General features: G+C 46.3%; 1 protein-coding gene across 7 annotated transcripts in view; it reads left to right on the top strand.

The window, feature by feature from the left end:
• The window catches only part of SMARCA2 (SWI/SNF related BAF chromatin remodeling complex subunit ATPase 2), a 382,091-nt gene that overhangs the window by 305,280 nt on the left and 50,275 nt on the right, over window positions 1-26,536 (top strand). For all 7 annotated transcript variants that reach the window (XM_075317706.1, XM_075317698.1, XM_075317689.1 and 4 more), the window contains one exon: window positions 5,047-5,267. In XM_075317706.1, coding sequence (XP_075173821.1) covers window positions 5,047-5,267 — 221 coding nt within the window. The remainder of the gene's footprint in view (window positions 1-5,046; window positions 5,268-26,536) is intronic.

The raw sequence follows: 26,536 nt of genomic DNA, 5'->3' as shown, positions 1-26,536 counted from the left end.
GTAATTCCTGATGAGCTCCCTATATTATCTATGTAGGTGACTGTGATAAACAGTTGTCTTTATAGTCATATCTAATGAGCCCCCCATATTACTTATATAGGGGACTATGATGAACAATTGGCTTTGTAGTCATTCCTGGTGAGCCCCTCATATTCTCTAGATCACAGAATATGGCATAAGACCTTTCAGTCTGAGACAGAGATTGGCTAATGACCATTGTGTTATTGTCTCCGGTATACCCCGTAGGGTAATTCTATGATTGATTATTATTATACCATGTATTGAACATCACATCGAAGTCTACATTTAATGTCCCCACATATACAATTATGTGATTTTTTTTTTTTTTAAGGGGGGGGGGGGGGGGGGAAGTGTTGGAAAATGTAGATATTTATTAGGATCACTATGGACATGTTTTCCAATATTCACCTGTCTGGTTTACCTTCCGGTCCATCCCTCATTTGTTCCCACCATGAATAGTCTGGAGGAACGCTTGCCCTCGATGATAATCTCCAGCTTGTGCCTGGAATAATAAGGGTAAATATGATAAGCAGTTGTCAATACTAAAGCATTACTGTCGGAAGGAGGCTTCAGGCCTTGTGCTGGGTGGAATGAAACAGCACATTTCCATCTCGCAGTCCAGTGTTACATATTCGGTAAAATAAAATTACTTGTATATGAAAACATAGCCTTTCCCCAGCTCCCTCTTCTTTTTTTTTTTTTTTTTTCTCCTGATCAGCTGATGAAGAGACTAGCAGCTCGCTGCTTTGCTGGCTTGTTAATTTTGTCCCCACTAACAGTGATTTCCGATAGCCGGCCTGCAGATAGTGGTAAGGTAAATATCTCTTTTCCTTGTCGTCTTGCAGATTGGCTAGAACTTATATACCAGGCATGTGTAGCTGTGTAAAGCGGCTGTTCTTGTGTTTCTGTTCATCTGAGTGCTTAAAGAAAGCAATAGCATTAACTGTTGCCTGCCTTGTCTGCTGCATTTTAGACATCCAGTGCATGCTAGAAAGCCTGCCTTCTAATTGTCTGCTAGCTGCGGTATGATGGGTACTGCTGTTTTACTCCCATAAATATTAATGCTCTTGTGTATTTCTTGATCTGGTTCATTTTGTTTTTTTGTTCCTGTAAATCGCCAGGTTTTTGAGCATTTTTCATGGTGATTGTCTGAACGCTACAAGCATGATGGAAATTGACTTTTGATTATTAAGGCCTAGTCTGGAGCTGTCCCTTATGATATTCCTGCTCATATTTGTTCGGTGGGCTTGGGGTATTTATAACAATCCTTAGAAAACGGATGTGCGAATCCCTTTGGCATACGCACCTGCCAGGTTGAAGGCTTTTCTTTCCTGTTTTTATTCTTCGCAACTGAATGGGATTCTAATGACGTGAGTGTGTTTATTTGTGCTGCCTGTAAATATTGCCCATGGTTGATACGGTGGAAAGTGAAGGTAATTGCCATTTGATTAAATTTCTTTTCAGCTGCAGACGACAACATTTAGATGCATAACAAGTGTATAATGTTCCTCCAGATGTGCTGGGGCTGTGCTTTACAACTCACGGTGTGCCGTATGGCTGTAGATATCTCATTGTATTTAGCTGTATACATCACAGGAAGCCAATATAATGTGGACTTGCTCTGGGAGAATGACTTCCAAAGTTAGGCATCAGCTGTGGTTGTGAGCCGATCGTTCTGGCTCATGGATTATTATTTTATCTCTGCATTCTGTGCCGTTTCTCCTCATACTTAATTGTTTCCTATTGTTAATTATGGTAATAAAAACTGTTAGCATTTACAGTGGGGAAAATAAGTATTTGATACACTGCTGATTTTGCAAATCTTCCTACCTTCAAAGAATGGAGAGGTCTGCAATTTTTAGCATGGGTACACTTCAACTGTGGCAGAATAAAAAAAAAATCCAGAAAATTGCATTGTATTTTGCATTTTATTACATGAAATATTTAATATGATACAAAAACGGAACTTAATATTTGGTACAGAAACCTTTGTTTGCAAATACTGTGGTCAGACGTTTCCTGTAGTTCTTTACCAAGTTTGTACACACTATAGCAGTGATTTCGTCCCACGTTTCCATACAGATCTTCTCCACCTCCTTCAGGTTTCAGGACTGTCCCTGGGCAACATTAATTTTCCGGTACCTTCAAAGATTTTATATTGGGTTCAGGTCTGGAGACTGGCTAGGCTTCTCCAGGACCTTGACATGCTTCTTACAAAGCTACTCCTTAGTTGCCCCGACTGTATGTTTCAGGTCTTTGTCAAGCTGGAAGACCCAGCCACGACCCATATTCGATGCTCTTTCTGAGGGAAGGAGGTTGTTGGTTACACTCTCACCAGACATGACCCCATCCATCCTCCGTTCAATAGGGTTCAGTCATTCTAGCCCCATTGCCGAAAAGCCGCCCCAAAGTATGATTTTCCTCCCCCATGCTTCATGGGTGGGACTGTGTTCTTTGGGTTGTTTTCATCCTTCTTCCTCCATATATAGAAAGTGGAGTTGATACCAAAAAGTTCTATTTTGGTCTCATCTGACATAATCTTCTCCCATGCCTCCTCTGGATCATCCTGATGGCCATTGGCAAGCTTCAAACGGGACTGGACATGTGCTGACGTGAGCAGGGGAACTTTGCATGCCCTGTTGGATTTTAATCCGTGACTGCGTAGTGTTTTATTAACTGAAATCTTTGAGACGGTCGTCTGAGCTCTCTTCAGGTCATTGACCAGGTCCTCTTATGTAGTTCTGGGCTGATTCCTGACCTTTCTCAGAATCATTCTTACCTCACTAGGCGAGATCTTGCATGAAGTCCCAGACAGAGTAAGAATGACAGTCATCTTGTGTTTCTTCTATTTTCTAATTATTGCAGCAACAGTTGTTGCCCTTTTACCAAGCTGCTTGCCTATTGTCCTGTAGCCTATCCCAGCCTTGTGCAAGTATACCATTTTGTCCTTGGTGTCCTTAGACCGCTCTTTGGTCTTGGCCATAGTGGAGAGGTTGGAGTGTAATTTAGTGTGTGGAAAAGTGTCTTATACAGGTAACGAGTTCAAACAGATGCAATTAATACAGATAATGAATTCAAAGTAGGAGGGCGTCTTAAAAAAAATATAAAAGGTCTGTGAGAGAATTTTTGCTAGATGGTAGGTGATGAAATGCTATTTTCTGAATGAAATAAGTAACTTAATGATTTCAGAATCATACAATATGATTTTCTGGATTTTTGGGGGAGATTTGTTGAGACCCCCACCTGTCGCTGTAACAAGTAGGTAGCAGTGCAGCACTGAGCTCTGTTCTTTCTGTGTAGTTGAAGTGTTCATTATCTTTTTGTTGAACCCATCCGTAGCCTGTCCGGGATGTTCAAGCTCACTAATGGTAGAAATCAAATACTGGAAAGAAAAAGTAGCGCAGATAAGGTCTTATCTGGGGATGATAAAAAATAATAAATCTGTGGAGGGACAAACGGACTTGACTGCTATAGTTGAGAAGCCACAATTCTGGAAAAAGCATAGATGGCTGCTGCAGCATCCTTGGGGGGGGTAGTTGTGTTCCTTATAGAAGCAATGACGGGACAACGCCACACAGCCACAAAGGTTAATTTTAGTGATTTTTATTGTCAACACATTTCTGAGAGCAAGTTCTCCTTCAGGACGAATATCACATATCCAATATATGATTTTTGTCCTGCAGAAGTAGAAATTGCTCTCAGAAACAGACAATAAAAATCACTGAAATTAACCTCTGTGTGTAGAATCTTCCACAGTCATGCAACGTCCCGTCTGCTTCTATAAGGACTGAAAGCTCACGAATACAGAGGAGTGTTTCAGCACCCGCATCCCCCAAACGTCTGCCATGTCAAACTTTTAAAAGTGCACTTAAACTTGCAAAACCCTTTTCCTTTAAATCGAGAACTGATATGATAACCTAGTTTCCGTTATTAGACATCTAAGATGACTTGATCTGACTGACATCTGTGGTTGGCGTTTTTTTTTGTTTTTGTTTTTTTTAACATTGGTGACTAACAAATAAGGGTTTGTTCACAGATTGTGCATATTTGACCAGGGTTTTCAGCCTGTTTAATAGATGTAAACAATGTGTGAATGTGGCTTTAAACTTGACTTGCGTTGCTCTGTTCTTTTCAAGTCCCCGCTATGTGAACATGCCCTGATGGTGGCCATTACTTTTATCCACACCCCTTGGAAGTAATATACATTTGCAATATGCAATGTTGTGGTATTCAATACTGATTTCTTTACTATTCTACAATTGACCTAGGAATGATTTTGATCCAGCTTCTATTGGCCATTCTTTTCGTTTTTAGTTTGAGAAACTGGTAATCTATCAGTTTCATGTAAACATAGTGTTTATTTCTAGGGATGATCGAATACCTCAAATATTCGGCTTCACGAATATTTGCCGAATAGGTCGCCGCTATTCGACTATTCATGAATATTCGATGCACAATGTAAGTCTATGGGAAACCTGAGTAACAACTATTCGGGCTTACCATAGACTTACATTGTGCATCGAATATTCGCATAGCAGCGACCTATTTGTCGGATATTCGCGAAGCCGAATATTTGAGGTTTTCGATCATCTCTATTTATTTCCCATGAATTAATAGCCTTTAAAATGCTGTGTTGTGCTGTTCCCCTCTTATTTCTCCTGGAAATCTGAAAAATCCACAACTGAGTGTTTCTATTCTCCATTGAGAATGGGAAGGGTAACACTATTTATCTATTGTGATCTTTAAAGTGTTAACAGTTCCTTCACATCTTGAAAGTCTGAAACATTGAATGCACACTCACTAGAAATGATACAAATAGATGACATTAATTAAAACCATTTTCAAACAATGTTGCCTGTGTGGACTCAATGTAATAGATCCTGCTCCTGTGGTCTAAGGTCTAACCTTAGTCTCTCCATGTACGCTTAAAATTTCTGCATATAGGTTTCATTGAAGAATTTATTACCCTTTGTCAACCCTGGAATAAAAAAAATCACACGTTCTATTTATTTTGTCTGTCATCAGGCTATCGAGGACGGAAACTTGGAGGAGATGGAAGAGGAAGTTCGGCTGAAAAAGCGCAAGCGACGAAGAAATGTAGACAAAGAGGTTGTAAAAGATGATGGAGAAAAACGAGAGAAAAAAAGAAGAGGACGTCCTCCAGCTGAAAAATTGTCACCAAACCCACCTAGACTAACTAAACAGATGAATGCTATAGTAGACACTGTAATAAACTACAAAGACAGGTAAGCACATTGTGTATCAAGAAGGTAAAGTTCCAAATTGTCAATTTTACTCCATGAGGATTTGGTTCAAATTACAGACTGAGTCCGATACATCAAGGCCGGCATTGTTCACTCTGGTCTTGATGATATGTGCTGGAGTCACTCTCCTAATTCATGAGGAGTTGGGTGAAAATGGCGCCAGAATCCCAAAGTCTCATGATTTTAGCGCACCCACCAGTTGCACTAAAAAATATGCAACAATTCAAAGCTTTATTGCTCCACAGTACTGATGTAACAGTTTTCATGAATCGGGCCCTAACATTTTCAGGTATTTCTTGCAAGTCTTCAGCATTTCTTCTCAAATAGGTGCTGTGCTTATCATGTATAATTTATTTATTAAATGCAGCACTATTTTTCACCTTGCCATTTTTTGTTGCTTAACCCCCTAATGACAATCTATAGACCTTATTACTGACCTGAGATATAAAAGAATAGCATCTCCCCCAACAGTGAAAATGAAACTGCTGTCAGTTGTACACTATAGCGGACACCCTGTTTCTTTAGCCACACTTTATTGGCACAAGTATGTCACTTTAATTCCTCTAGATGCTGCTGTCAATTCGACGTCTGCATCCAGATGGTCAACAGAGCATGGGGGTTCCCTCTTAAACCCCATCAGCACACTGAGATCACGATTGGGTGGTACTGATGGTTGCCATAGCAATGTATAGCCTCAAAATAGTTTGTCTGCCAGCTATAATGACCTGAACAGATATTAGCACTTGACAGCAGTTTTTAATATGTTAAAGGGTGCTGTTTTAAAATATAATTTTTGGAGGTAATATACAGATCCCTCAAAGTAATTTCAAAACTGAAAAATAACTGTTTGTAACTTTCCTTAAATTATGAAAAATTGCTGATTGTTAAAGCTAACATCCAAACAAAATAAGAAAGGGCATTTGCCAGATGGTGCTAATGTAAAGTAGAGATAAGGTACATGTTATCTATTAACTATTTTGTGTAGTATCTGGAGTAAGGCTATGTGCGCACGTTGCGTAAATTCATGCAGTTACGCTGCGCTTTGTAGCGCAGCGTAACTGCATGCGTCCTGCGTCCCCTGCACAGTCTATGGAGATTGTGCAGGGGCCGTGCGCACGTGGCGTTTTAAAGCGCAGCGCTTCGGCTACTGCCGAAGCGCTGCGCAAAAAGAAGTGACATGTCACTTCTTCCGTGCGCTTTGCCGGCAGCTCCTGCTCTGTCTATGGGAGGAGCTGCAGGCAGAGCGCACGTTCTCGCCGGCACCATGCGCTTCAGAACGGAGCTTTTCAGCTGCGCTCTGAAGCGCACCTTTTACGGTGCTGGGCTAGTACGCAACGTGCGCACATACCCTAAAGGTGTAAAAATTCAAGGATTGAAAATTGCGTTTTTTAAAATTGTCAATTATCTTGTGTGTTCATGAAAATAGCAACCTAAATTTACCAGTAACATAACGTAAAAAGTATCACGAAAAATTTATTCAAAATCACTGATGTGTTAAAACAATTCAGAGTTATTGCCTTTATAATTTCCGGAATGATCAGTCGTTCTGAGATACAATCTGTATTCAGTGAAGACGTTCCCATTACTAAAGGCCCCGTCACACTAAGCAACATCGCTAGCAACATCGCTGCTAACGAACAACTTTTGTGACATAGCAGCGATGTTGCTAGTGATGTTGCTGTCTGACATCCAGCAACAACCTGGCCCCTGCTGTGAGGTCGTTGGTTGTTGCTGAATGTCCTGGGCCATTGTTTAGTTGTTGCTGTCCCGCTGTGCAGCACAGATCGCTGTGTGTGACAGCGAGACAGCAACAACTAAATGTGCAGGCAGCAGGAGCCGGCTTCTGCGGACACTGGTAACCACGGTAAACATCGGGTAACCAAGAAGCCCTGTCCTTGGTTACCCGATATTTACCTTCATTACCAGCCTCCGCCGCTCTCACTGTCAGTGCCGGCTCCTGCTCCTTGCACGTGTAGCAGAGTACACATCGGGTAATTAACCCGATGTGTACTGTAGCTAGGAGAGCAGGGAGCCAGCGCTAAGCAGTGTGCGCGGCTCCCTGCTCTCTGCACGTGTAGCTGCAGCACACATCGGGTAATTAACCCAATGTGTGCTGTAACTAGGAGAGCAGGGAGCCAGCGCCAAGCGGTGTGCGCTGCTCCCTGCTCTCTGCACGTGTAGCTGCGTGCGCTGGTAACCAAGGTAAATATCGGGTTGGTTACCCGATATTTACCTTTTAGTTACCAAGCGCAGCATCGCTTCAGTGTGTCGCTGCTGGCTGGGGTCTGGTCACTGGTTGCTGGTGACAGCTCACCAGCAACCCTTGTAGCGATGCTCCAGCGATCCCTGCCAGGTCAGGTTGCTGGTGGGATCGCTGGAGCGTCTGACTGTGTGACCTCTCACCAGCAACCTCCTAGCAACTTACCAGCGATCCCTATCAGGTTGTATCGTTGTTGGGATCGCTGGTAAGTTGTTTAGTGTGACGGTACCTTAAGATAGGAGATGGAAGCTGTTACTGATAAGTTTCTATGTAGATAGAGGATCTCTGCTTCTAGCTCCTCCCTCCTCTCGTCATCATATAATTTCATCAGTAACAACCGCCGTCTTCTATCTCAGTAATGGCAGATTCTTCCCTGAGTACAGTCTCTACCTCAGAATTGCGAATTTTGATTGATTAATCAATTCTGGTAGAGAAAGAAGCAAATTTGCGTAAGATATATTACAAAATTGCTTTTTTTTCCATGTGTACTATTGATTTATGAAATTAAACTAAAAGAACGGTTATGCATTAAGGCTCATGTGTGGTGCTGGAATTAAGAATGCCTTCAAAAGTAGAATTTTTAATAATTTGTCAATTAAAATGCAAAGTGAAAACACAAATCTGAAATCAATCTTCAGTGTAATCACTCTTTACTTGCAGACAGTTTTTTGGAGGAACACAGCAGGTAGTTTCACAATAATCTTGAACAATCCACAGATCTTTTGTGGATGAAGGATTGTGCACCAGTTCACACCCATCCCATTCTGCCTCACTACATTCCCTCGCGTATTCAAGAAAGTCACATCGGCCGTCATGACCATTCTCCGCCCCAAGGGAATTCAAATTATTCTCTACATAGAAGACCTACTAATCAAGGGTCTGTCTTTCTCTCAAAAGCCTTCAGATCACCATAAACACTTTTCTCCCTCCTAGGTTGGTTGATCAATCCCCGGAAGTAGTCTTTGACCCCGGCTCGTTTCTTTGTCTTTCTAGATATGCTCTTTGAGATCACTCAGGCCAGGGTCTTTCTCCCACAAGAGAAAATCTCCACGCTTCTTCTTAGATTTCGCAACCTCAGTCCTGGGTTAGATGGTAGCAGCAATGGAAGTTGTCCCTTTCGCTCAATTTCATTTATACCGCCTTCAGCTGGCCCTCCTGTCAGCCTCGGACAGGAGACCCTTCTCTTTCGACCGTCCAATTTTACGGTCTCAACGGGTGAGACAGTCTGACTTTGTGAAACCCCTCTTCTTCCCTCCACCTTGAGAAGTCATGCCTCACACCCCGCTGGCAGGTTGTCAGAACGGATGCAGGTCTCCTCGGCTGGGGAATTGTCTTCTAACACACCACCCAAGGCAGCTGGAACCCCAGCGAAACCTCCATAGCCATCGACGTCCTAGAGCTCTCCTCAGTCTGCAGACACTTCCAGCAGGTCACCAGTAAGGATACAATCCGATTATGCCACGGCCGTGGCTTAGATCATTCCCCGGGGGGAACCCGCAGTGATGAAGTAGTTGTCCCAGATCCTTATCTGGGCTGAGAATCAGGTACCTGCTATCTCAGCGGTCACCATTTCCAAGCGTGGAAAACTGGGCGACCGACTTTCTAAGCCGTCGGGGACGCTCCTCAGGTGAGTGGTCCCTCTACATGGACATGTTAAATCAGATCTGTCAAAGATGGGGAATCCCAGCTGTCTACCTGATGGCATCTTGCTTAAATCACAAAGCTGCGCTCTTCGTGTCAAGATGCCGTGAACCCCTCGCAATTGGATTGGGCGCACTTGTCATTCCCTGGTCCCAGTTCCAATTTCCGTTCTCTACGCCCCCCCCCCCCCTCCTTTCCCATTCCCTTCCCCTAATTCTGAAAGTCATAAAAATGAAGAAGAAAAAAAAAAAAAAAGTTCAGGGAGAAGGAGTCCCTGCTATCCTAATGGCTTCGGACTGGCCCATGAAAGCCTGGTAGGTGGACCTAGTCAACCTGCTCGCGCGCACACCCTGGGAGCTTCTGGATCGACCAGACCTTCTCTCCCAGGGCCCCCTCTTCTACCCGAATTTTCAGTCTCTCATTTTGACGACCTGGCCATTGAATCAACAATTCTGAGACAGGTTTATCCCTTTAGCCTATGATTAAAAGCCAGAAAACTCTCGTCATCCCACATAGAGTACAGGACGTGGAAAACCTATTTTCGGTGATGCGAACACACATTTACGTCTCCCATGTTTTTTGTTTTTTTTTCTCTTCTGCCTAATCTTACCTATCTTGAGTCTGGCCTGGATTCCAAATTGTCCCTCAGTTCCCTTAAGGGGCAGGTTAAGGCACAGTCAGTACTTTTTCAAAATAACTTGGGCTTTTATCTGGGGACGAGAGGCTTTTTCCAGGGCGTGGCTCCTTTTTGTCAACCAGTGGACCCATGAGACCTCAATCTGGTTCTCCGTGCACGTCAAGGTTCTCCGTTCAAGCTCATTCAAGATACTTCTCTCTCCCTCCTGTCCTGGGAGATTTATTTTCTGGTGGCCAGTATCTCTATAAGGCCGGTATCTGAATTGGCGACCCTGTCCTGCCACTCCCCATTCTTGGTTCTCAATCACCACAAAGCGGTTCTTCGTCCAGTCCTTTACTTTCTCTCCAAGCTCGTGTCTCCTTTTTGTGTTAATGTTAATTGTTCTTCCTTCTTTCCTTCAAACTCTCTGGAACAATCCTTACACAAGCTGGATTTTGTCAGGGCCTTGCACCTATATCTCTCTTGTACAGATTCCTTCAGAGAATCTGACTCCCTCTTCATCAATCCCTAAAGTTAATGCAAGAGTCGTCCTGCTTCTAAGTCCACTATTGCTTGCTGGATCCCGTCTGCTATTTCGCAGGCGTACTGGGTCAATCGTAGGCCACTTCCTCTAGCACTGAAGGCACATTGCATCCAAGTGGTGAGGGCATCCTGGGCTGCATGCCACCAGGGTTCTGCTAACCAAATATGCAAGGCTGCTATGTAGTCCAGCCTGCACACCTTTTCCAAATTCTATAGCATGCATACCCTTGCCTCAGCAGATGCAAACCTTGCTCATCTCTAAACCTGACTTTTGCTAATTCCTCTATCCTTGTTCTGTTTCCCACACTCGGGACTGCTTTTGGACATCACATGGTCTGTGTCCCCAATGAAGCGAGCGAGAAAAGATTTTTGTGTACTCGCCGTTATATCTATTTCTCGGAGCATTCAGTGGGGGGTACGCAGCCTTCCTCAATTGTGCCCCTGTTGGTCCATTATTGTTAAAAAATTTCTGAGTTGGATTTCACTTATCCTATTGCTTGATCACGAACTGATTTAGGTTCCGGTCAGTCAGTGGGTGCACACTGCTGAGGAGGCGCTAATTTTTTTTTTTTCTTTGCCTAGTGTCCACTTCTTAGTGTCCACATCCTAGCAACATCAGCATACATTAATGGTCTCCTGTGTCCCCCAATGAAGAGTCTGAGAAAGAGATTTTACAGTGAGTGCATAAAAATCTTGTTTTTAAAATTCATGGCATTGTAACTAATCTCCCTGGATGTGGACAGCAGACAAAAATTGGTGAAAGGTTGCAGTGCAGGATCATGGTGGATAAGCAGTCCTAATCAAGTTCTAAAGAAATTCAAAATGACCTGCACGCTCAGTTTGCATGAGTGTCAGTGCAAACTAACCGTTGAGACCCAGAAGTACCCCAAAGCTGACAGACCTAAAATCCTAGACTGCAGTTCAAAATCCTCTGAGAAAGTCTCGAGGGCAGATGAGACCAAGATAAAGCATATCATTCTACGGTCTATGGAAAACTGAATGAGACCTTCAAAGAGGAGATCACAGTACCTACAGTCAAATATGGTGGCGGTTCAAAGGTATTTTGTTTGTTTTTTTAGCAGCTTCTAGCACTGGGTGCAAGGCTTGATGAAATTTGTAGATTACAAAAGGATTTTGGGTTGCAACATAGTGCAGTGCCAGAAAGCTGGGTTTGCCTCCAAGGTCATGGGTCTCCCAGCAGGACAATGACCCCCAAACATACTTCAAGAAGCCCCCAGAAATGAATGGAAACAAAGAGTTCTGAAGTGACCAGCAATGAATGCAGATCTAACGCCTGTTGAAAGATCTTAAAGAAGGGAATTTTGTTACTTACCGTAAATTCCTTTTCTTCTAGCTCTTATTGGGAGACCCAGACGATTGGGGTATAGCTACTGCCCTCCGGAGGCCACACAAAGCACTACACCAAAAGTGCAAGGCCCCTCCCCTTCTGGCTATACCCCCCCGTGGTATCACGGGTACTCCAGTTTTAGTGCCAAAGCAAGAAGGAGGAAGCCAACAACTGGTTTAAACAAATTAACTCCGATTAACATCGGAGAACTGAAAAACCGTTCAACATGAACAACATGTGTACCCGCAAACAGCAAAAACAATCCCGAAGGACAACAGGGCGGGTGCTGGGTCTCCCAATAAGAGCTAGAAGAAAAGGAATTTACGGTAAGTAACAAAATTCCCTTCTTCTTCAGCGCTCTATTGGGAGACCCAGACGATTGGGACGTCCAAAAGCTGTCCCTGGGTGGGTAACGAAATACCTCATGTTAGAGCTGCAAAACAGCCCTCCCCTACGGGGATGTCACTGCCGCCTGCAGGACTCTTCTACCTAAGCTGGCATCCGCCGAAGCATAGGTATGCACCTGATAATGCTTGGTGAAAGTGTGCAGACTCGACCAGGTAGCTGCCTGACACACCTGTTGAGCTGAAGCCTGGTGCCGTAATGCCCAGGACGCACCCACGGCTCTGGTTGAGTGGGCTTTTAGCCCTGAAGGAACCGGAAGCCCAGCAGAACGGTAGGCCTCTATAATTGGTTCTTTGATCCATCGAGCCAAGGTAGCTTTAGAAGCCTGCAACCCCTTGCGCGGACCAGCGACAAGGACAAAAAAGTGCATCGGAACGGCGCATGGGCGCCGTGCGGGAAATGTAGATCCTGAGAGCTCTCACCAGATCTAGCAAACGCAAGTCCTTTTCATACCGGTGAACCGGATGAGGATAAAAGGAAGGCAAGGATATATCCTGATTAAGATGAAACGAGGATACGACCTTAGGGAGAAACTCCGGAATGGGGCGCAGCACTACTTTGTCCTGGTGGAACACCAAGAAGGGAGCCTTGGATGACAGAGCTGCCAGCTCAGACACTCGCCGAAGCGATGTGATCGCAACAAGAAACGCCACTTTCTGTGACAGGCGAGAAAAAGAAACTTCTTTGAGAGGCTCGAAAGGCGGCTTCTGGAGAGCAACTAGTACTCTGTTCAGATCCCATGGATCCAACGGCCGCTTGTACGGGGGCACAATATGACAGACCCCCTGCAGGAACGTGCGCACCTTAGGAAGACGTGCTAGACGTTTCTGAAAAAACACGGATAGTGCCGAGACTTGCCCTTTAAGGGAGCTGAGCGACAAGCCCTTTTCCAACCCTGATTGCAGGAAAGACAGAAAAGTGGGCAATGCAAATGGCCAGGGAGACACTCCCTGAGCAGAGCACCAGGTTAAGAAAATCTTCCACGTTCTGTGGTAGATCTTAGCAGAAGTTGACTTCCTAGCTTGTCTCATTGTGGCTACCACTCCCTGGGATAAGCCTGTTGACGATAGGATCCAGGACTCAATGGCCACACAGTCAGGTTCAGGGCCGCAGAATTCTGATGGAAAAACGGCCCTTGAGACAGCAGGTCTGGACGGTCTGGAAGTGACCACGGTCGGCCGACCGTGAGATGCCACAGATCCGGATACCACGATCTCCTCGGCCAGTCTGGGGCGACGAGTATGATGCGGCTGCAATCGGATCTGATCTTGCGTAATACTCTGGGCAAGAGTGCCAGAGGCGGGAATACATATGGGAGGCGGAACTGCGACCAATCTTGCACCAAGGCGTCTGCCGCCAGAGCTCTTTGATCGCGCGACCGCGCCATGAATGCCGGGACCTTGTTGTTGTGCCGAGACGCCATTAGGTCGACGTCCGGCACCCCCCAGCGGCGACAGATTTCTTGAAACACGTCCGGGTGAAGGGACCATTCCCCTGCGTCCATACCCTGGCGACTGAGGAAGTCTGCTTCCCAGTTTTCTACGCCTGGGATGTGAACCGCGGAGATGGTGGATGCTGTGTCCTCCACCCAATTCAGAATGCGCCGGACTTCCTGAAAGGCTTGCCGGCTGCGCGTCCCTCCTTGGTGGTTGATGTATGCCACCGCTGTGGAGTTGTCCGACTGGATTCGGATCTGCTTTCCTTCCAGCCACTGTTGAAAGGCTAGTAGGGCAAGATACACTGCCCTGATTTCCAGAACATTGATCTGAAGGGTGGACTCTTGCGGAGTCCACGTCCCCTGAGCCCTGTGGTGTAGAAACACTGCTCCCCACCCCGACAGACTCGCATCTGTCGTGACCACTGCCCAGGATGGGGGCAGGAAGGATCTTCCCTGAGACAATGAGGTGGGAAGGAGCCACCATTGTAGAGAGTCCTTGGCCGTCTGGGAAAGAGAGACTTTCCTGTCTAGGGAAGTTGTCTTCCCGTCCCATTGGCGGAGAATGTCCCATTGAAGTGGACGCAGATGAAACTGCGCAAAGGGAACTGCTTCCATGGCTGCCACCATCTTCCCTAGGAAGTGCATGAGGCGCCGCAAGGGGTGCGACTGGCCCTGAAGGAGAGATTGCACCCCTGTCTGTAAGGACCGCTGCTTGTTTAGCGGAAGCTTCACTCTCGCTGCTCGAGTATGGAACTCCATGCCAAGATACGTTAGTGACTGTGTCGGTGACAGATTTGACTTTGGAAAGTTGATGATCCATCCAAAAGTCTGGAGAGTCTCCAGCGTAGCCTGTAGACTGAGTTGGCATGCCTCTTGAGAGGGTGCCTTGACAAGTAGATCGTCTAGGTAAGGGATCACCGAGTGTCCCTGAGAGTGCAAGACTGCTACCACCGCCGCCATGACCTTGGTGAAGACCCGGGGGGCTGTCGCCAGACCGAATGGCAGAGCTACGAACTGAAGATGGTCGTCTCCTATCACAAAACGTAGAAAACGTTGATGTTCTGTAGCAATTGGCACGTGGAGATAAGCATCTTTGATGTCTATTGAGGCAAGGAAGTCTCCTTGAGACATTGAGGCAATGACAGAACGGAGGGTTTCCATCCGGAACCGTCTGGCGTGCACATGTTTGTTGAGCAGTTTTAGGTCCAGAACAGGACGGAACGAGCCGTCCTTTTTTGGCACCACAAAGAGATTGGAGTAAAACCCTCTCCCTTGTTCCTGAGACGGTACAGGAACCACTACTCCTTCCGCTCTTAGGGAGTCCACCGCCTGCCGCAGGACATCTACACGGTCTGGATGTGGGGAGGTTCTGAAGAACCGAGCTGGAGGACGAGAACTGAACTCGATTCTGTACCCGCGAGACAAAATGTCTGTCACCCACCGGTCTTTGACCTGTGACATCCAAGTGTCGTAAAAGCGGGAGAGCCTGCCCCCGACCGGAGATGCGGAGGGAGGGGACTGGAAGTCATGAGGTAGCCGCTTTGGAAGCGGTTCCTCCATTTGCTTTCTTGGGGCGTGAGTGAGCCCGCCAGGAATCTGAGCTTCTTTGCGTCCTCTGAGTCCCTTTGGACGAGGAGAATTGTGTTTTGCCCGAACCTCGAAAGGACTGAAACTTCTGCTGCCACTTTCTCTGCTGAGGTTTGCTTGATCTGGGCTGGGGTAAAGAGGAGTCTTTACCCTTGGACTGTTTAATGATGTCAGCCAATGGCTCGCCAAACAGTCTATCTCTAGATAAAGGCAAGCTGGTTAAACATTTTTTGGAACCAGCATCTGCTTTCCAGTCCTTTAACCACAATGCCCTGCGCAAAACTACCGAATTGGCAGACGCCATTGAGGTGCGGCTGGTAGATTCTAGGACCGCATTGATAGCGTAAGAGGCAAACGCAGACATCTGCGAGGTAAGGTGCGCCACTTGCGGCACCGCTGGATGGATGATAGCATCCACTTTTGCTAAACCAGCTGAAATAGCTTGGAGTGCCCATACGGCTGCGAATGCTGGAGCAAACGACGCGCCGATAGCTTCATAGACAGATTTTAACCAAAGGTCCATCTGTCTGTCATTGGCATCCTTAAGTGAAGCGCCATCCTCCACTGCAACTATGGATCTAGCTGCAAGCTTGGAAATCGGGGGGTCCACCTTTGGACACTGGGTCCAGCGCTTGACCACATCAGGTGGGAAAGGATAACGTGTATCCTTAGAACGTTTAGAGAAACGCTTTTCTGGATGAGCGTCGTGTTTCTGGATTGATTCTCTGAAGTCAGAGTGATCCAACAGAGCACTTAATTTACGCTTGGGATAGAGGAAACGAAACTTCTCCTGCTCCGCCGCTGCCTCTTCTGCTGAAGGGGCTGGGGGAGAAATATCTAACAGCCTATTGATGGCTGAGATAAGATCGTTTACCATGGCGTCCCCATCCGGGGTATCCAGATTGAGAGGGGTTCCAGGATTAGACTCCTGATCACTCTCTTCAGACACATCACATGGAGACTGATTGCGCTGAGACCCTGAGCAGTGTGATGACGTTGAGGGTCTTTCCCAGCGAGCCCGCTTGGGGTGGCTGGGGCAATCATCTGAGTCATTGTACTCATCCTGAGAAGCCGGGGACCCCCTTGCAGTCTGGATTAAATCCAACTGCGGAGGATTAGAGGACATAGACCTCGCCGTGTCCATAGACTGAGCCCCAGGCATGGATTGCAAAGTTTCCAGGATTTTTGCCATAGCCACAGACATATTATCCGCAAAAACTGCAAAGTCTGTCCCTGACACCGGGGCAGGACTTACAAGCGTCTCAGCCTGGGTCACTACCTCTCCGGACTCCGGCTGGCGAAGCAGCACCGGATCTGAGCATTGCACACAATGGGGGTCATTGGAGCCTGCTGGTAGAGCAGCCCCACATGCAGCACACGCAGTGCACACAGCCCTAGCCTTGGCAGCCTTGCGTCTTGTGGATGACATGTTGCTGCCTCCTCAGAGCGATCTGGGGTATTCAGCCAGGAAGCGACCTCACAGTGCAAGAAATCAATAAATATCTATGTCCAGTGACACAGTACACTAATACACAGTAAGGCACTAGAGGGGCCAGCTGAAAAGCCGCTTACCGCCCGCTTAAGAGCGGGTGTGTGGTCTCCCAAAGCCCCTCAGTCTAGGTCTCCCAGAGCCTTGCGTCCTTCCTCCAGCCAGACATGCATGTAATGGCTGCCGGCGTCCTGAGAGAGGAAGGGGGGCGGGCCCTGGGCGTTCCTGACCAAGAGCGGGAAGCCTGCTTCCCTCTGTGCATAGTGAGAGGGCTGGAGCATGTAAATCAGGCTCCAGCCCTCGTCGCTGCCGTGAAACAGCGTCTCTCCCCTACCCTGATTGACAGGGTGGGGGCGGGAACGATCGGAGCTGCCGGCGTCCGAGGCCCAAAAAGCCGGGGACTAGAGTTATAAACGCCCCCGCCGTAAAAGCGCGGTCGGCGTATCCCCGGCGCACCACAAGTCACAGCAGCGCCGCCGGTCCAGTGAGGGTCGGCGCTGCGTTCCCAGAACACAAAGTCCCCCAGATAACTGTAGGAACACCAGCTCAGTGTACGGTCCCCGGCGCACTACAACGCCCAGCCAGCCCGGAGTGCGTCTGTGCCTGCCGGGGACACAGAGTACCTGTATGATGCAGGGCCCGGTCCCTGATGGTACTCCTGCTCGGCATCCACCAGGTGCTATGGGTCTGTGGATGGAGCCCGGCGTCAGAGCTTTGAGGCCGGCAGGATCCCACTTCCACAGAGCCCCCAAGGGGATGTGGAAGGAAAACAGCATGTGAGGCTCCAGCCCTGTACCAGCAATAGGTACCTCAACCTTACAACACCATCCAGGGGTGAGAAGGGAGCATGCTGGGGGCCCTATATGGGCCCTCTTTTCTTCCATCCGAAATAGTCAGCAGCTGCTGCTGACTAAAATCTGTGGAGCTATGCATGGAATGTCTGACCTCCTTCGCACACAAAGCTAAAACTGGAGTACCCGTGATACCACGGGGGGGTATAGCCAGAAGGGGAGGGGCCTTGCACTTTTGGTGTAGTGCTTTGTGTGGCCTCCGGAGGGCAGTAGCTATACCCCAATCGTCTGGGTCTCCCAATAGAGCGCTGAAGAAATTGCTGTTGGGAGAGGACACTTCAAATTTGAGGGAATCTGGAGCAGTTTGAAAAGTGTGATCCAAAATTCCAGTTGAGGTGTAAGAACCTTGTTGATGGTTACAGAATCATAGAATGATAGTTGGAAGGGACCTCAAGGGCCATCGGGTCTAACCTCTTGCGAGTGCAGGCTTTTCTAATTCGTCCCAGCTATGTGTTTATCCAGATGCTGCTTGAAGATTTCCATTGATGGAGAGCTCGCCACCTCCCGTGGTAACCTGTTCCACTCCCTGACTGCCCTCACTGTCAAAGTTTTTCCTAATGTCTAATCTGAATCTCCCTCCTTTAAGTTTAATCCCATTGCTTCTTGTACTTTCTTGTGCTAATGAGAATAGGGTAGTTCCCTCTGCACTGTGACTACCTTTTCAGATATTTGTAGACCGCTATTAAGTCTCCTTTCAGCCTTCTCTTTTTCAAACTAAACCTCCCTAGTTCTTTTAGCCGTTCTTCAAAGGACATTGTTTGCAGACCTTCTACCATTTTGGTTGCTCTTCTCTGGACTTGCTCCAATATATCGATGTCTTTCTTGAATTGGGGCGCCCAGAACTGTACACAGTATTCCAGGTGGGGTCTGACCAGGGCAGAGTATAGGGGAATAAATACTTCTCTTGATATAGTCAATGCTGGTCTAGATACATCCCAGAATTTTGTTGGCCTTTTTAGCTGCAGCCCCACACTGTTGGCTCATGTTGAATCTGGGATCCACTATTATGACCAAGTCCTTTTCTTTGGTGCTATTACCTAGTTGTATTCCTCCCAAACTTTTTGGTATCTGCTTTTTACCGTATTTTTCGCTTTATAAGATGCACTTTTGCTTGGGGGAAAGTAGGGGGTGCGTCTTATAAGTCGAATATACGGGGGGATATATATATATATATATATATATATATATATATATATATATATATATATATATATATATATATATATATATATATATATATATATATATATATATATATATATATATATATATATATATATATATATATATATATATATATATATATATATATATATATATATATATATATATATATATATATATATATATATATATATATATATATATATATATATATATATATATATATATACTGCAGCGTCCAGGGGAGGTCGGGGCATCAGCTCTGGACCGCAGGTGAACACTGCGGACTGCAGCCTTTGATCTCCCGCTCATATAATATGCACAGCCGCTGTCCATCTCCGGTGGTGCTGAAATCGCACGCAGTGATGGGCTGGGGGAGCGGTGCATATTATATGAGCCTGCGCCAGGGCCGGCGTCAGCACCCGGCGTACCCGGGCAAATGCCGGGGCCCTGGAGAGCCGGGGGGGCCCACTCGGCCTCGTCAGCTCTGGTGCACCTTGGCCGGGGCCCACTCTCCTTAGTTCTGCGGTCCCCGGGCCGAGTTCCGGGGACCGCAGTCCTCGGCAGGAATCTGCGGCGCCGTCTCTTTAAGGCGCGCAGACTTCCTGGTTTGAACTTCATCTGTGGGCGGAGCTACAGACCGGCATCCTGCTCAGTCCCACAGATGAGAGTTGCAGTGCCAGCCAGCGACCCCCAGCACAGCGTGTCCCTCCGGCGCTGTGTGGGCCCCCTCTCCACCATGACCTGCGCGGTATGTGCCCTCCCCACCCCCGATTTATGCCCCCCCCCGGAGCCGCGCATGTCTGTCTCTGTCTGTATGTAGCAGAGCTAGGTGTGTATGTATATAGCAGAGCTATGTGTGTATGTATATAGCAGAGCTATGTGTGTATGTATATAGCAGAGCTAGGTGTGTATGTATATAGCAGAGCTATGTGTGCATGTATATAGCAGAGCTAGGTGTGCATGTATATAGCAGAGCTATGTGTGCATGTATATAGCAGAGCTATGTGTGTATGTATATAGCAGAGCTATGTGTGTATGTATATAGCAGAGCTAGGTGTGTATGTATATAGCAGAGCTAGGTGTGTATGTATAAAGCAGAGCTATGTGTGTATGTATATAGCAGAGCTATGTGTGTATGTATATAGCAGAGCTAGGTGTGTATGTATATAGCAGAGCTATGTGTGCATGTATATAGCAGAGCTAGGTGTGCATGTATATAGCAGAGCTATGTGTGCATGTATATAGCAGAGCTATGTGTGTATGTATATAGCAGAGCTATGTGTGTATGTATATAGCAGAGCTAGGTGTGTATGTATATAGCAGAGCTAGGTGTGTATGTATATAGCAGAGCTATGTGTGTATGTATATAGCAGAGCTATGTGTGTATGTATATAGCAGAGCTATGTGTGTATGTACATAGCAGAGCTATGTGTGTATGTATATAGCAGAGCTATGTGTGCATGTATATAGCAGAGCTATGTGTATGTATATAGCAGAGCTATGTGTGCATGTATATAGCAGAGCTAGGTGTGTATGTATATAGCAGAGCTAGGTGTGTATGTATATAGCAGAGCTAGGTGTGTATGTATATAGCAGAGCTAGGTGTGTATGTATATAGCAGAGCTAGGTGTGTATGTATATAGCAGAGCTAGGTGTGTATGTATATAGCAGAGCTAGGTGTGTATGTATATAGCAGAGCTATGTGTGTATGTACATAGCAGAGCTATGTGTGTATGTATATAGCAGAGCTATGTGTGTATGTATATAGCAGAGCTATGTGTGTATGTATATAGCAGAGCTATGTGTGTATGTATATAGCAGAGCTATGTGTGTATGTATATAGCAGAGCTAGGTGTGTATGTATATAGCAGAGCTAGGTGTGTATGTATATAGCAGAGCTAGGTGTGTATGTATATAGCAGAGCTAGGTGTGTATGTATATAGCAGAGCTAGGTGTGTATGTATATAGCAGAGCTAGGTGTGCATGTATATAGCAGAGCTATGTGTATGTATATAGCAGAGCTATGTGTGTATGTATATAGCAGAGCTATGTGTGTATGTATATAGCAGAGCTAGGTGTGTATGTATATAGCAGAGCTAGGTGTGTATGTATATAGCAGAGCTAGGTGTGTATGTATATAGCAGAGCTAGGTGTGTATGTATATAGCAGAGCTAGGTGTGTATGTATATAGCAGAGCTAGGTGTGTATGTATATAGCAGAGCTAGGTGTGCATGTATATAGCAGAGCTATGTGTATGTATATAGCAGAGCTATGTGTGCATGTATATAGCAGAGCTATGTGTGTATGTATATAGCAGAGCTATGTGTGTATGTAGCAGAGCTATGTGTGTATGTATATAGCAGAGCTATGTATGTAGCAGAGCTATGTATGTAGCAGAGCTATGTGTGCATGTATATAGCAGAGCTATGTGTGTATGTATATAGCAGAGCTATGTGTGTATGTATGTAGCAGCGCTGTGTCTGTATGTATGTATCCAGCAGAGCTGTGTGTTTTTGTCTGTATGCATGTATGATGTGTATCTATGTATGTCAGTGTATATGACTGTATAGATGTGTCAGTTCTATATGTATTTTTGTGAGTTTGTCGTTAAATATGTATATGTATGTGTACGTATGTGTGTCTGCGTGTGGATGGGGCCCACTGGGACTCTTCCGCCCGGGGCCCACAAAAACCTGGAGCCGGCCCTGGCCTGCGCCCCCCTGTATTGGCACATGCCCCCCTTGTGTTAGATTTGGCCCCCAGGCTGCTGCTCATTCTAAAATAAAAAAGCTTTACTTACCCCCTCCAGTGATTCTCCCTGGTGTCCCTGCTTCCACTGTGATCAGGCAGGCAGAGATCTCAGTCTGCTGTGCCGATCACATGACTACACTGAGAACCCTGAGAACCAGGAAGTAAGGAACAGAAGCACGGAGGGAGACAGGAGGGAGATAAACGCTGGAGGAGGTAAGGAAAGAGGGTTTTATTTTACTATGGGCAGCAGCCTGGGAGCGATATCTAACAGAGGGGGACTTGTGCGATCTATATAGGGGCCATGGGCAGCACTATGGGGGCGATATCTAACACGGGGACTTGTGCGATCTATATAGGGGCCATGGGCAGCACCATGGGGGCGATATCTAACACAGGGGGACTTGTGCGATCTATAGGGGCCATGGGCAGCAGCATGGGGGCGTTATCTAACACAGTGGAACGTGTGCAATCCATAGGGGACCATAGGCAGCACAGGGGAATGTATGCAATCCATAGGGGGCCATAGGCAGCACAGGGGAACGTGTGCAATCCATAGGGGACCATAGGCAGCACAGGGGAATGTATGCAATCCATAGGGGGCCATAGGCAGCACAGGGAAACGTGTGCAATCCATAGGGGACCATAGGCAGCACAGGGGAATGTATGCAATCCATAGGGGGCCATAGGCAGCACAGGGGAATGTATGCCATCCATAGGGGGCCATAGGCAGCACAGGGGAACGTGTGCCATCACAAGGGGGCTATATTCAATATAAGGGGGCCATATCCAGATTAAGGGGGCTAATTTTAGGATGGGGGGGCTATGAGGGACATATACCCTATATGATTTGTTAGAGGGACACTGGCATTATAAGATGGACCCCATTTAACATTAAAAAAAAAATTCTCTCTTCCTTCACCAAATTTGGGGGTGCGTCTTATAATCAGGTGCGTCTTATAAAGCGAAAAATACGGTACATTTCTTTTACGCAGATGTAGGACTTTGCATTTGTCCCTGTTAAAAACCATTCTGTTCTCCTCAGCCCATTGTTCGAGTGTCTAGATCCTTTTGAATACGCTCTTTCCTTTCTAGTGTTGGCTACTCCTCCTATCTTAGTATCATCTGCAAATTTTGAGTTTCCCAATAATTCCGTTATCTAGGTCATTTATAAAGATATTCAACAGCACTGGCCCCAGGACAGCCTTGCAGCACCACACTTTTGACTTTCCTCCAGGTTGAAGTGTATCCTTTTATTATTACTCGTTACGCCTGATCATTAAGCCAGTTGTGAATCCATCTAACTGAAAAAATGATAAAGTATGCAATTGACAAAAAATCAATGAGTATGTTATGTGATACTTTTATCGAATGCCTTACCGAAGTCAAGGTATACTATATCCACAGCATTCCCCTGATACAACCATGCAGTGACTTTGTTGTAGAAGGAAATCAGGTTGGTCTGACAAGATTTATTGGTCATAAAGCCGTGCTGGCTTTAGTTGATTAATGCCTTCCCATCCAGGTACCTAAGTAAATGTTCTTTGACAATTTGCTCAAACATTTTTCCTGCAATAGAGGTCCGGCTTACTGGCCTGTAATTCCCTGGATCCTCCTTTTCCCCCTTTTTGTAGATAGGAACCACATTTGAACTTTTCCAATCTAGAGGGACCTCTCCTGTTTCCCATGATTTATTGAAATTATTGCAAGCGGTACTATTATTTCCTCAGCTATCTCTTTCAGGACTCTAAGGTGTATATCGCCTGGACCAGCGGACTTGGTTTCCTTTAACTTGGCTAAGTGTTCTAATATCAATTCTTTGCTTATTGTCAACTTGGACTCCTTCCTGACCATCACTTCTATCATGATTATTGTTGATGCTTGCATTAGTTTTTTGGGAGATGACAGATACTAAATTCGTATTTTGTATCGCCACCTGCTGTTGCACCTTGTTGACTGTTTCACCTTTGTGATTCTGCAGGAATCCTTTGGTCTCCTTCACTTTTCTTTTGCTTTTAACATACCCCTAAAATCCTTTTCCCTTACTCTTGGCTTCTTTTGCAAGCCTCAATTCGTGTTCAGCCTTAGCTCCTTTGACGCTTGTCTTGCAGAGTCTGCAAACTGCCATGTATTCTTCCCTAGGTGTAAGCCCTATATTCCACTTGATGTATGTTTCCTTTTTATTTTTAAGCAGGTCATGTAATTGGAAGTAAATTGATTACAATTATTTATTCCAAAGGGAATGCAACCAAATATGAAGTTGAGGGTGCCAACAATTTTGTCTAGCCCATCTTTGGGGTTTTGTGTGAAATTGTCCAATTTGTCGTCTTCTACTTTCTTCTCCAGTACACACAAAGGAAATAAACGTGTATTAGAAAACGTGTAACTACAATAATTTTCTGGAAGAAATACTTCATTTTCTGGAACAATTTTGTGGTTGCCACCACACTTGGCCATGACTGTACACACTTATATACACTGTTGCCTACAGACACACTGTATTGTTCTGCTGTACAGCGATCAACAAACTGCCTTCTGTTGCAGCCAAATAGTTCACATTTTCACTCCTATGTCCAGGGCACCTGACACAATTTTTTGACACCCCGATTCCTATGTTTTTATGTCTAGTTAAGTCTCTTGCCCTTTTTTCCATGTCAAAGATTCTTCCATGTAGACCACTTCTTGATCAAACCTCTCTGAACAGTAGATGGGTATAGCAGAGTCTCACTGGGTGTTGGCAGTTTTGAGCTGATGGCGCTCTTGGACACCTTTCGGTTTTAAAGGGAGGTAAGCATGCATCTATGTCCTTGCCTGACCACTGTATCTTCAATCCTTATTGTTGCCAATTTCTTGGCACTTCTTTAAAAGAGCTTGATCAGCACAACTTGAAAGACCAGTCTGGTTTTGAAATCTTTGCCTGAGAAAAACATTGTTGCAGTATAAGTACCTTGTGACTTGTTGCTGTGATCAGTCTGGTCATGGTGGATGACCTGTGAAATTAAATTGCCTTCCACAACGTCACCTTTTGTAGCAGAGTTTGGCTGTTTTTCACATAGTTTTAAGCCTTACATTTGTTTCTTTTTCCATTGAAGGGGTTATCTGGGTTATTTTGCTTATTTTTGTTCATTTCATTTTTTGGGCTATATAGGGGCAGGTAGGTAAACAGTAACTACCTACCTGCGCTGCTGTCGGCCCCTCTCCCCCGGCTCAGAGTGGTCATGTGATCGCTCCTGCAGGGATTTTGTTACTTCCTGTGATGTCACGTCGGCAGGAGCTTATGCTCTCCTTGTAAACTGGCATCGCAGTTGACGTCATGTAGCCACCCTGCTACCCATGTACAGTGCACTGGAGTCCCCACACCCTCCCCACATTCTGTACTCTCCCTGCCCCCTCCCAACATTCTATACTCTCCCCGCAACCGCCCACGCCACTGCTGTGGGGGTCTGTGAGCTTGGGGGGGAGGCCTGGTGGCGGCTGCCCGCGATGTCACCGCCGGGCACAGGACCCCCTGCTCATGATCGCACATTCAAATGTGTCGGCATCACAAATGCCAATACATTTGAAAGCACAGATGAGAGGCAGCGCTGCACTGCTTCTCATCACTGTCCCGCTGTCAATGCTCTGACAGTTTAGTACAGCGGTGACGTCACTTCTGTGCTGATATGGCCAGAGCACAGACAGCGAGGGAACGAGGATCAGCGGCGGGGACTGAGGTAAGGAGTATGTATTCTGTACATGGTGGGGGCCTATAATGCTATAATGGGCTGCAAAGCGATGTGTGGGGGGAGAGGGGAGAGAGCGCTGTGTATTGGGCTGCAGAGCCCTATGTGGGGCTGTTATTTCCAATGCTGTAGTGATGAGAGGTCAGTGTTGGGCAGCATACTGACAGCCAATGAGTGTGCAGAGGGCGGGGCTGGACAGTGAGGGCGGGCGGTGCCAGCTCTGACTGAAGTTCGGCATAGGAAGATTTCATGTTTGGTTGACCTGCAAATAAAACTGTCTGCAGAGAATAAAGGGATAATTCAAGAGTAGCAAAAGTTAGAAAACAAAAAAAAAAAAATGTAGGGCTGTTTAAGATGACAATACAGCACAGATTAGCTTAAAAAAATGTTTGAGTTTGTCGGACATCTCCTTTTAATGAAGGTTTCATCCTACATGTCAAAATACTGATCATTATGACATGTTTGGTATAATTGGTTACTCATACATCAAACTACAGTCCAACCAAATCCCTGACTTTGTGCTAGTGTACCTAGACAAATTGATACTGTTTTGAGATCGACTGGCCACACCAAATAATTTGATTTACATTTCTTTTTTGTTCATTCCCTCTCCATTTTAATTGTTAAATACAACCCATTAAAGCCTCTATTGAAAGCATTCTAATTTTACAGTATTTGTCCATATTTGCCTAAAATATTTACACTGTGTTTGACTGTGTGTGTGTTTGACTGTGTGTGTGTTTGACTGTGTGTGTGTATATAAATATATATAATATAATATAATAGAGATACATATATACCGTATTTTTCGCTTTATAAGACGCACTTTTCCTCCCCAAATTTTGGGAGGAAAATGGGGGGTGCGTCTTATAAAGCGGTAGCGGGGGGGGGGGGGGGTCCTGTCTGAGGCGATCGGGCGGGTGCCTGTGGCTGCATGCAAGCGGCCGGGTACCTGTACTTGCATGCAGCGGCAGCCGGGTACCCGTGGCTGTGTACGGGCGGCAGCGGGTGCTGTGTGGGGTCGGCAGCCAGGTACCTGTGCTTGCATGCGGTGGCAGACGGGTACCCATGGCTGTGTGCGGGCGGCAGCCGGGTGCTGTGTGCGAGCGGCAGTCGGGTGCCCGTGCAGGTACTCGGCTGCCGCCCTCACACAGTCACCCATCTGCCGCCCGCACACAGCCATGGGTACCCCGGCTGCCACCGCACGCAAGCACAGGTACCCGGCGGCTTGTACGCGGGGTGGGCGGGCAGCCTGCTGGCTGCCACTCTGTGCATGCGGGGCGGGCGGCTGTGCAGCTTACCAGTTGTCCGCGGTCCCACTTTCAAATGATGGCGCCGGTGGAGCTCTTGGATGAGAGCTCCATCTGCGCACGCGCTGCTCCGGGAGTCAGCGCGTGCGCAGATGGAGCCCTTGGATGAGAGCTCCATCTGCGCAT

The sequence above is a fragment of the Anomaloglossus baeobatrachus genome, chromosome 1 (assembly GCF_048569485.1).
Source record: "Anomaloglossus baeobatrachus isolate aAnoBae1 chromosome 1, aAnoBae1.hap1, whole genome shotgun sequence".
Taxonomy (NCBI): Eukaryota; Metazoa; Chordata; class Amphibia; order Anura; family Aromobatidae; genus Anomaloglossus; species Anomaloglossus baeobatrachus.
Note: the sequence above shows the minus strand (reverse complement) of the source record. Positions and strands in the feature narration are given on the sequence as shown.